The following is a 12,411-nucleotide window of genomic DNA, read 5'->3' as shown; positions in this document are numbered from 1 at the left end:
TAAAAACCATTGGATGCAGCTCAGAATGCACCTGCACCAGGTCTGCATCCAAATTCAGTCGATTTTTTATTTCTTAAACTGACAATAACGCCTGCAATTAGTATCTTTCTGTTTGTTCTGAACTACTATTGTCTTATAAAGTCTTACCTAATCCTTTAGCGTTTATTTTATACCTGATAAAGTAACATTTTCCACACTTCAGGTCACTACAAAATGCATTTGAGTAACACTACAAGACCAGTACATGAATAATGATGCATTAATATGTCAACTAAACAGTATAATTAATGATGAGTTCATGCATGCACTAATCAACAACTAATGTCACAAGAGTTCATGCACTGAAATAAAAACATTTTTATTGCATTTACTTTTTTTTAAGTTAGATGGATGTAAACTATACATTTAGGCTCAATTTAAACAAATTAAGTTGAAGTTTACTAAATTTAATTTGTTTAATTTCAACATAAATTGTTTGCAATAATTTTGCAGACATCATATTTTCTGTGTGTGTGTGGATAACGGCTCCCTGTTTGTGCATGTTGTTAATTAATGTATTATTAACATTTAATTTTAAGCTAAATGTAACCAACATGACCTCATGAGCTGTTAATGTATAATTATGTCATGACTTTACTAGGAGGGCCACATCACCATGAACTCAACCATATCTCCTTATGAACTCCTGTGTCTAAACACTCTTCTATTGTTATTCAGTGTAAACGCACAGACAGACGCGTGCATAAGGAGTTCATGAGTAGTTAAGGATGGGTTAATAGTGGTGTGCCCCTCCAAGTAGTCAAGACATAATTAAACATTAATGTCATGAGTTCATAATGATTAAATTAAGCATCAACTAATTAATAATTAATAAAATAATAAATACATTAATTAATGATGATGTACTACCCAGTAATTAAGATATCTGTTATTCACACATGAACTCTTGTGGCTCATGTTTTAGTTGATGTTAGTTGATGATTAGTGCATGCATTAACTCATTATAAAGTAATGCACATATTAATGCATCATTATTCATATACTGGGATTGTAAAGTGTTACCTGCATTTATAATCAGAAATAATGAGCCTAAATTAATGTGTTTTTTCTTAAGACAAGCGAAATAATCCATCAATGGTGTAAGAGAAATAAATATAACTTTATAACTGAAAACAAGATTGTTTTCTTCCCCCAGTGTCAGATTATTTAGCTCGTTTTAAGGAAAAACTCACTTCATTTGAACTCATTTAGGAAAATAAAACTATATTTTCTGCTTGTCTAGAAAATGCTTGATTTAAGATCTTTTAGATGTTTGAAACAGGACAGTAAAGCCCCTTTTGTGCATGCAGTGTTGTAATAATACTGTATATCATGATAAAAGCTTCAGTTAATCACAATAATAAAGTAACCGTGACCTAAAGAACTCTAAACTCTCTCTCTCTCTGCTTCCACTGAGGTGTGAAGATGTTAGAGATCTTGTTGATCGTCCTCTGTGTTTGATATCCTGTAGGCGCCGCACAATGGAGAAACAGTGAGATGAACTGCTTTGGACGTGAGAGGAGGAGTTTGGGACGGTCCGAGCTGCAGGATCAGGTCAGTGTGTTGAACATCATTACTCAGAAACAGTCAGGTTTCAGAAAACATCATCATCATCCTCATCATCATCATTCATGCAGCTCCTCGCTTGATGGAGGTTTCATATTCATGAGCGATCGGCGCTGCACACACACGCGGTGTTTAATCACACAACACACTCATGCTGGAAACACCGCCGGGCCTCCAGATCAAATATTTGGATATTGAAATAAAGTCTGGAGGAATGTCTTCTTTGCCTCCTGGTGTTTTTCTGCTGACGGGAATATCTGCTGTGATCTGAAGACGTTTAACCCTCTGCTGCTGCTCACATCTATGCACTGCACTTTACTGCACTCATTACGCTGAATTTTTATTTAAAGGGCACCTATTATGCAGAAACAACTGTTATGTGGGGTGTGTGTGGGTGTGTGTGTATGTGTGTGTGTGTGTGTGTCAGCAGTGTGTGAATATCTCCAGCAGCCTCTAATGGTCATCATGAATGAATTGTGTTTGTTCTAATCAGACTTGATGAGTGAAACACTTTGATTGACATTCTCCGTTTGTACGTGTCATCAGAGGGGGAAAGCCCCGCCCACTAGTGCCCATCTCTCCATCTCATTAGCATAAACAGCAGCCCTGAGTGAGAAGCAGCCGTCTGTCCATTAGCCATTAGAGTGTTTGAGCTGCTGAAGATAATGTCAGCATAGACTAAGAGGATTCTAGATGTGGAGTTGTAGATGAAGCAGTGACAGAAGTCTGTTTTCGACTATTTTCAATGCCACAATCCAGCGTTTAAATGATTTCAGTGTAGTGGCCTCACAGCAAGAAAGTCACTGGTTCGAGTCCCGGCTGGTGTTCTGGTTTCCCCCACAATTCAAACACATGCGCTATAGGGTAATTGATTAACTAAATTGGCCGGAATAGACATATGCTGGAATAGTTGGCGGTTCATTCCACTGTGGTGAACCCAGATGAATAAGGGACTAAGCTGAAGGAAAATGAATGAATGATTAAAGAATGTAAAACCCAATGAATGGTGGCTCTTGAAGTCATAACTAGTCTCTCACAGGACATAACTAATTTAATCAGGTTTAGTTCAGGACTCTGGGTGGGCCACTTTATTATTTCAGCATTTTCAGCTTCAGGGAACTGCAGCGTTGAACTGAATGATCACTGACACTCAGTCTTTGTTTGTGCACTTCAGAATATTTGCCGCTTATTAATCAGGGGTCGCCACAGCAGAATGAACCACCAACTATTCCAGCATATATTTTACACATTGGATGCCTTTTCAGCTGCAACCCAGTACTGGGAAACACCCATACACACTCATATACATACACACTCATACACTACGGCCAGTTTAGTTGATCAATTCCCCTATAGCGCATGTGTTTGGACCCACGCCAACACAGGGAGAACATGCAAACTCCAACTGACCCAGCCGGGATTCGAACCAGCGACCTTCTTGCTGTGAGGCAACACTGCTACTCTTATTCAGGGAACTTTAAAAAAGACAAAACCGTGTTGTTGAAGGTAAGGAGATTATAGTTTGTGATCTCCACTAAATATAAAAGCTCACACGCGTCTGCTTTACACACTTGATTTATTATAGTTTAACCCTTTCATTGCAGTGTGTTTGTCTTCTGCTCAGACTTCCTCCTCTCTAAACATGTCTCCTTTATATTGATTTCCATTTTTAGATCTTTCTATGTCATCTTAAAGTCATGTAGCGCATCGTAAAGCAAAGGCACGAGTTATAATGCACTCTGGTGAATTATAAAAGTTTACACTCCAGCATCTGTCAGTGTCCGCGATAACAGGACAGGGTTAAGCGCACAGTGTGATGAGTAAATAAATGAGCATGATCTGTGGAGGTGTGTGTTGTTGAGCGGCGGTAAATGAGGCTCTCTGTCTGTCAGAGATCTGCCTCTTCATATTTATCAAGCATCGATCGGCCGCTACATGACGTCTACATGCTGGTCTGGAGTCAGTCTTCTGCCAGTTATTCACTGGACTGCAATGCTTCCTTTAACCTGTTTTATTGATCTGCGGATGCTCCATTACAGCGCGCGGGTTTCTCTGTTACTCTGCTACGGTGGCCCAGAGAGCCATTATAAAGGGTTTGAACACATCTGCATTCAGTCATTTAGCAGACGCCTTCATCCAACGTGATTTACAATAGAGGAGGCGTTCAGAGATCCAACAAGAAGAGGCAAAGAGGAGCTGTGTGTGCTCAGAGGATTCAGTGCTAGATTGAGAAGAGGGGAGTGTGTTTTATTAACAGAGAGATGAGTGTTTCTACAGGTGGCTTGTCAAGCCCACTCACCTGTGTGAGGCACACTGCATAGATGCACTATGTGTTTTGTTTTGTTTTATATGGAGTGACTGTAAGAATGTGTCTGGTTCAAATGTACAAAACTGGAGCAAGTGCCCTTTAGCGTGTCAGGGGGATGAAAGTGTGTGTCAGTAGTGTGTGAATATGTCCAGCAGCCTCTAATGCTCATCATGAGTTAGTTGTGTTTGTTCTAATCAGACTTGATGAGTGAAACACTTTGATTGACATTCTCGAAAGCCCCGCCCACTAGTGCCCATCTCTTGCTCATTAGCATAAGCAGCAGCCCTGAGTGAGAAGCAGCCGTCCATTAAGGCTTCTGTGTGGAGTGATTGCCGTGACTCACGGTGCATTCCTTGCGTGTTGTCCTGCATTTCTACATTTGCTGCTGTTTGTGTTGCTCTGCAGTAACACTTCTGAAACACTAGATGGCAGGAGGTTTTTAATGTCTCTCTGTGTTGAGTTTCTTCACTCCATTAATGTAGAAGTAGCTCAAACTCACTCATTCAGAGGCGGGAGCCAGCGGATAACGTTAATTATAAAACACGTAACAACAGTGTCCATCTGGAGCTCCTTCACTGGACTTTACTCTTGTGAACACTCGCTCCAATGGGCTCACACGACTGTTTGTCCCGCCCACACTGGTCATGGCTACCAAGCCGACCAATCACAGAGCTTGCACTATGCGTCGTTGCAACGTGTAGTTACAGTTTTTGAGAGGTGTGTGTCAGCGTCAGCCACGGCGAGGGCTGTGCGACCGCATGAAGGCTGCGCCGCAGCATACACGTATAAATCAACCTTTAGTCGATACGGTTTTGACAAAATTGGGGCAGCACGGTGGCGCAGTGGGTAGCACGATCGCCTCACAGCAAGATGGTCGCTGGTTCGAGTCCCAGCTGGGTCAGTTGGAGTTTGCATGTTCTCCCCGTGTTGGTGTGAGTTTCCTCTGGGTGCTCCGGTTTCCCCCACAGTCCAAACACATGCGCTATAGGGGAATTGATTAACTAAACTGGCCGTAGTGTATGGGTGTGTGTGTGTGGATGAGTGTGTATGGGTGTTGTACTGGGTTGCAGCTGGAAGGGCATCCACTGTGTAAAACATATGCTGGAATAGTTGGTGGTTCATTCCACTGTGGCGACCCCTGATTAATAAAGGGACTTAGCCGAAAAGAAAACGAATGAATGAGGACATGAGCATTTCACCACAAGACGGTCGTTGAAATCACGCTTAGTTTGGGGGGGGGCTGACGGTAGCGGAAATCACGATATAGGGAACACTTACTGTGGGGGGGCCCTTGTCATGAAACTTCATCAAACTGATGCTGATTCAGGCTTCTGGATTGTATGAAATTAACAGTTTGCTATTGCGCCATTCAGTGGACACAATTGGCACTGCAGTTTCTTTTATTGAATGATTGCAGCTCATTTTTATACGTTACAGAATCATCTCGCGGACCACATTAAATTCGTTTGCGGGCCTGATCTGGCCATTAGACACCCCTGATCTAGTGGGTTGTCTACGGTCATCTTGATGCTGCTCGTTCGTGATTTCAGGAGGCGTGGCTTTGGACAGCAGGGGAGGGGACTGTGTTTCAAGCTATTATGCTAATGGATAGCATTTCGGCAGATCACCTGCTGCACCTTTAACTCCCCGTTTAGTGTGAATTATTGCCCCCTGTTGGTTCATAACATACATCACAGTGTCTTTATTTGTGTTCACGTGGACAGATTTCTTTAAAAACAAAATCAGAGAAAACTGACACCAGAAATACCTGTGTGTGTGTGTGTGTGTGTGTGTGTGTGTACATGGCCTAAGTTGCAGCATGTTGAGTTCTCTCGGTCACCGTCCTCTGCACCTGATCTGCTGTAGGAGTGCCTCATTACACACACACACACACACACACACGCTGCATCCGTCACGCTCCAGTGCTGCCGCAGGTTGTTTGTAAAGCGCTTGTTTTGCACTTAAAGCGTCCCTGGAGTTCAGACGGATGAGAGTCTGAGTTTCTGCTCTGACAGACTGGACTTTACCGAGCTGGAGCTTCATCTGTCTTATAAAAAGAGTCATTTCCACAGGAAAACACTAAAACTGAGCTGCCGGGGCCCGTGCTGATGCGCAGACGGGTTTGTTGGTTTTACACACTGCGCTGCATTCACACCAGACTGACAGCAGAATACTGCGCTGGAAATATCTCACACTCCACACGTCATTCTGTCCGAAAGTTTGCTTTAAAAGTTTCTGTCATGATCAGAGAATGCTCTGGCCAAGCTCCCGCATGAACACACACACACACACACACGCAAACGCACACACACGCACACGCACACACACACACACACACACACACACACACACACACACACACACACACACACACACACACACACGCACACACACACACACTCTTCCAGAAATGAGAAGATCTGTTTATTATCAGAGCGATCTCGTCTTTAATAATGTTCTCAAAACACACAGGCACAGGAGGTTATTCATACGCTAGTCAGGAATGCATTTCTCAAACATTTGACTTGGATGTTAGTGGATGTTATTGCAATCATCAGTAACATTCTCAAAATAATAAAATAGTTTGTAAAAGAAGTTGCTGCAGACTTTTCTTTCAGTATGAGGACTCAATCCAACTGAATTAAAAGGGAGCTATTATGTAAAAATGAACCCCAGTGGTGTGTGTGTGTGTGTGTGTGTCAGCAGTGTGTGAATATCTCCAGCCTCTAATGGTCAACATCAATTAATTCTATTATTTATAATCAGACTTGATAGGAAACTCTTTTTTAGGGGTTTTCACCTTTAATGTGATAGGACAGACAGGAAATCACTGTGAGCAGAGAGAGGGAAAGGATCGGCATCAGACCTCGAGCCGGGAATCAAACCTGGGTTGCCGTGAGCACTTTGGTGCTATATTCCAGCACTCTTAACCGCTAGGCTATCGGCGCTGACAATAAATGAAACACTTTGATTGACATTCTCCCTTTGTACGTGTCATCAGAGGGGAAAGCCCCGCCCACTAGTGCCCATCTCTCCATCTCATTAGCATAAACAGCAGCCTTGAGTGAGAAGCAGCCGTCTGTCCATTAGCCATTAGAGTGTTTGAGCTGCTGAAGATAATGTCAGCATAGACTAAGAGGATTATAGATGTGGAGTTTTAGATGAACAGAAACAGGAGCGACATAGACTGACAGAAGCATGAAGCACACACTCACACTGAAGCACACCTGACCACCTGACCAGCACTCACAACACACACACTGCTGATTTACATCTGTCGCACTGCTGTCTGTAGCTCCGCCCTCTTTTAAAATCAGCACAATCTCATTTGCATTTAAAGCGACGGTCACCAAAACATCACAGTTAGAATAAAGCCTGAAATGGTGAGTTTCAGAGAGCTGTGTGCTGTTTTTAGCTCAAACTTCACTACACACCCATCAGAGATTTATTTACGGCTTGTAAAAAGCAGCAGAATAGGTCCTCTTTAAGTAGAGTCTGTCTTCAAGACAGCGACCTATCATAAAGAGGCATAACTTGAAGTTGTCAAGATGTCAAAATGAGATGTTGGCTGGAATCCAGTCCAGTTTTATACCCTTCGCTAACTAACTTCCCTCCATCTCCTTTCCTCATTACATCTGAACAGGTTTAAATGAAATGCTTTAAGGCTGCTGCAGGTGATTGTGTTCAGAAACATGTCTAGTTGTGTTAGTAGAAAGTCTCTTCACATTTCAATAGTACTGATTACAGTAGATGATCTAAATGTGTTTATATCTACCTTTATATTCTGGGTGAGGAATAAAACTAAAAAAGGTTCATCCAATTAAATATTATCCAGCAGATAATTCCTATAATTCTGATTAGTAGCCCAAACTGTGGGTCAACAAATGTGGATTATTACATGTGCACAGCCCTGTTCAGCAGATCTGCCGTTTGGGAGAGCGGTAAAACAAATCCGGAATCAATGTTGGAGTTAGTTTTGCACGCTGGAGGAAGGACTACACCATGGCTGAAGTATTTAGACAGGTAATGTTCTGTTTTAAACTCTTTTGAGAGCTGATGTAGATTGTGTGTGTATATTGTTATAATAATAACACTTGTTATAATAATAGTCCTTGTGAACCGGAAGCTGCGACCGTTATTGTTTTAGTATTGTGATGCGGTTCCTAGAGTAATGAATATTGAATGAGTAAACAGTGGGCGTGGCTTGTTTTCTCTATTGCGAGCTGATTGGATGTAGTAAAGTAGGCGTTTCATTCAGAAAGATGAGGAAAATGGTTTGGCGAGAGTTATTACAGCCTAACAGACTCCTCCTCCTCACCATTTCTGTTTGATGTCAAAACTGAGAGCCGGAGGGGCGTGGTCAAGCATTTAGCCATGCCCAATTCCTAATATATACGTAATCAATTTAACTGAGAACAAACAGGAAGTGCATTTTCAGATTTCAATTAAAGATTACAAGAGCAGCGCCCAGCAACAGCCCCGTGATTCCGCCATTTTGGAGTGAAAGCGATCGGCCGTCTATTGGATCTTATTGCTGTAGCGATGGCAAGCAGCAGCTTTGTTTTTTATTTATTTATTTAAAAAGCGCATTAAAGCTGAGATACAACCTGAGAGACGACAATACAACACTTACTATCACAATCATCAGCACTTTTAATAGTTTATTTTACAGACTTGTAATATGCTGTTGTTCTATTGGAATTTTCATTCCAAAATGGCCACTAAAGTGCTATAAAGATCTAATTTCTTATGAGTAGAAGAAATCAATGGTAGTAATTATAAATAATAATATTAATATTAATGATAGCAATAGCCCTGCAGCTGCCATATTTTGAACGCTAATCACACTAATGGCCGCCGAATGTGGGCGTGGCCAGGCCAGAAAGCATTTCACATTGGCTTTCATTCGTCGCGATGTATTAAATAAAAATGGATTCTTATTTTTTTTATTTCATTTTGCAGCAAACATTGCAGACATGTCTTGGAAAATGCTAATTGAAATACAGAAATACACTGCTATTTAACGTATTGCATCATCGTTTTGCGTGTTACATTTCAAAATGAATTTTGCTACACACATCCCATGGTGTTGTGCTGAAAATTATCATTTTGCTGGGCAGTGGCGCAGTAGATAGCGCTGTCGCCTCACAGCAAGAAGGTCGCTGGTTCGAGCCTCGGCTGGGTGGGTTGGTGTTTTTGTGTGGCGTTTGCATGGAGGTTGCGTGGGTTTCCTTCACATGCTCCGGTTTCCCCCACAGTCCAAAGACATGTGGTACAGCTGAATTGGGAAGGTTAAAATTGTCTGTAGTGAATGAGTGTGTATGGATGTTTTCCAGAGATGGGTTGCAGCTAGATGGGCATCCACTGCTAAAACATTTGCTGGATAAGTTGGCGGTTCATTCCGCTGTGGCGACCCCAGATTAATAAAGGGACTAAGCTGAAAAGATGAATGAATGATGATTTTGCTATGGTTTCTGCTTGTTCGTTATACTCATCTGATTCAGTTTGTGTATTGCATTTTCAATTTAATTTGGCAACTTATGAAGCATTAAAATGTGGATACAATTTACATGTTAAAACTGTGTTTGACAGACATCCCAACTCTCCCGCAAGTTCCGGGAGTCTCCTGCAAATGCATTAAGACTCCCCGATGCCCGCAAACGAATGAGAACCTCCCGGAAATCCCCCCACCCAAACACACACTTTTCAGATATCTCTGAAATGAGAAATGCAAACAATGTAATTACATGTTCATTCTGCTTTAAACATTGCACATGTGTCTCAGAAAATGCTAATTTAAATACAGAAATGCATTTCCATTTGCATCACAGTTCGAAATGAATTTTGCTACTCATATGCCTCCATATAATGGTGCGGCGCCGCTCATCCTAAAGCGCCTGTTCAGTGTGATCAAAGCCTAAAAGTACTGTTCAAGTGAAGGTGAAAGTACAGATTTTTAACATTACTTTGTAAAGTAAATCTACTCACAGTAATTTGAGGATTTGTAATTTATTACTCCACAACACTGTTTTTTTTTTAAATTAACTCTTGTGTGCTGTTGGGTCGTTTTTAGGCACTCTGGGCTGATTTTGAGGCTTAATTTGGCCACAGCTTTCAGCAAATGAGGATTTTTTCTGACGAATCTTATTTTGATGCATATTTTGGGAAAATGCTTTGGAATTTTTCATAATCTCATCAATACACTGTGTTCAGATTGACTCTCCTTTAGTGATGTTGGTGCTGTTTTTGCCCCATTGACTTCCATAATAATCACATTTACTGACTGTAAAGAGAGACAATGCGTAATTTTCACTGTTGATCATCAGTTGCAGTGCAAAAAAGCTTAGTTTCTGGCATTTTAATGGTGTATAGTGTATAGAAACTCAAAATAATCCCCTCAGCTGTCAGAACACAGTAAACACTGTAGGCTAGGTCTATTTCTGCACGCACGCACACTATAACCTGCTGTTTTACTCAACTAAACTCTGTATAAAAGACAGAAACTCTTCTGCACAGGCCTATCTAAAGGGTTAAAGCTGACAATTGATCATAAAGAATAATGATTAAATAAACCATGTGACCAGGCGTTGCGTGTTTCTGCGGCTGCGCGTCACTGTTTAGATGGGATACAGCTGCAGATACTCTCATCAATATAGCATGTTGTGGCTCTACAACAATACATTAGTATTGTGTTGTAACTACAACAATAGTTCATATTTTTACATTAATATGAGGGTTGGGTAGGGGGTAGGCGTTAATAAAATACAATGTAATGGGTAATTTCATAAATAATATGAATAATACTTGGTTTAATTTCATTACTGTGAGGGTTGGGTTTTTGGTTGGGGTAGGGGTAGATGTTAATAAAATACAATCAATGGGTAATTCAATAAATAAAATAAATAATTCTCGATAACTTCCGGCCGCTGCTGTATCCCTTTTAGCAGCAACCGTTGTGTTCTGCGGGCAGTGAGTCTGCGCAGTGAGGGCGGAGCGTGAGCCGCATGAAGCGCTTCTGTCATAAGACTCAGTCACATGATAATCTTGATCTCTGCCTGTTTCTCCGCCTGAGACTTTATTCATCTGCTGTTGTTGAAGATGTCGGAGGACCGAGAGCCTCCACCGGTGACCGACCATCAAAACGCGGAGCTGGAGGACTCTGAGGCCGCGGAGGAGCTGTTCGTCAGCGGGATGGAGGTGAGCTGGAACTGCTGACCGACACGCGCTCCTGCTGCTCGGAGACCACAGACACACATTAATATGCATAATCAATCAAACATCAGCCCCTCATCACACGCAATTCTGACAGATTTCATTCAATATCTGGAGTAGAGAAAAGATGAGGAGAGCGCATGCGCAGGCGTCTGTGGCACGTCAACACTGCGCAGCATCAGCGCAGAAACTCCTCATTCATTCAGTAAACAAATGTTGAATATCGCTGTCAGCTCAACATCACACGCGTTTAGGGGACTATCAATGAGGTAAAGTTGGCTCTTTATGCCCACATTCGTTCAGTGACAACTCGTGACACGCTTCCTATATTGTTTAGCACGCTACTTTAAATATTCGTTCTGAAATCGACTTCATAACAACATCAGCACTCTTATATGATTGACCGTGAACAGTGCTGTGCTTTGATACACATTGGCTGCTAATATGATTTCACTATTTAGAGTTTGCAGTAAGAACACTTCATTATTAAGTCTGAACGTGTGATTATAATACTAACTTCACCTCAATGAAACAGTTGAAAGAATTAATAATACGAGGAAGCAAAACCAAGAGGAAAACTAGCGACAGAATAGCTGGAGTACTGAATAACACGGTGAGTGTAGTTTGGTCATGTGTTCAGTCACGTGTTCCACTCTAAACACTCTCAGGATGAGCAGAGAAACGCTGAATATTGATGGACAGAGTTAAAAATCATGAATATACAGGTACTTTATTCGTCACAGCACATTAAGGCCATTGCTTAACATCATGCGCTTTGTGAAATGAGAAAATGCAGGTGAGCACATCATTAAACATGAGCTCATCTGCATATATTTGCATACTGGATAAAGTCTGACCCATTGTTTGATTTTGTGAAGGTTTTTGAATGTATGATCTTGGATTTTTATGATTATTACTCCATAAAGTGGAGAATAATGTCAGCAGATGGAATTCAATTCAATTCCCCTTTATTTGTATAGCGCTTATACAATGTAGATTGTGTCAAATCAGCTTCACATAAAAGGTCACAGTAAATAGTAAATAGGAACAGTGTAATTCAAAAATGATATATTTTCACCACATTTCTGTTGTGTTACATCTGCTAGATGCTGCTGTAAATGAACAAACAGTATATAGAGCATACTTGTCAACATTGGGATGTGAAAATAAGGAATACCCCACCAAAAAAACCTAGATATGTTAATCTGGAGCTGGTTCATTGTAAATAAACTGCTGAAACGGTCAGTAATACGTTTTATTATTATTTACAAAGGATATAAGACTCA

The 12,411-nt window shown here is 41.2% G+C and overlaps 1 protein-coding gene across 1 annotated transcript in view; it reads left to right on the top strand.

Moving 5' to 3' along the window:
• Positions 1-10,892: 10,892 nt before the first annotated feature.
• Positions 10,893-12,411, top strand: part of snx2 (sorting nexin 2) — a 34,951-nt gene continuing 33,432 nt past the window's right edge. Inside the window, exon 1 of the mRNA XM_056464229.1 lies at positions 10,893-11,110. Coding sequence (XP_056320204.1) covers positions 11,012-11,110 — 99 coding nt within the window. The 5' untranslated portion in view covers positions 10,893-11,011. The remainder of the gene's footprint in view (positions 11,111-12,411) is intronic.

This window comes from Danio aesculapii, chromosome 8 (assembly GCF_903798145.1).
Source record: "Danio aesculapii chromosome 8, fDanAes4.1, whole genome shotgun sequence".
Taxonomy (NCBI): Eukaryota; Metazoa; Chordata; class Actinopteri; order Cypriniformes; family Danionidae; genus Danio; species Danio aesculapii.
This window is presented reverse-complemented; position numbering and strand designations above follow the sequence as displayed.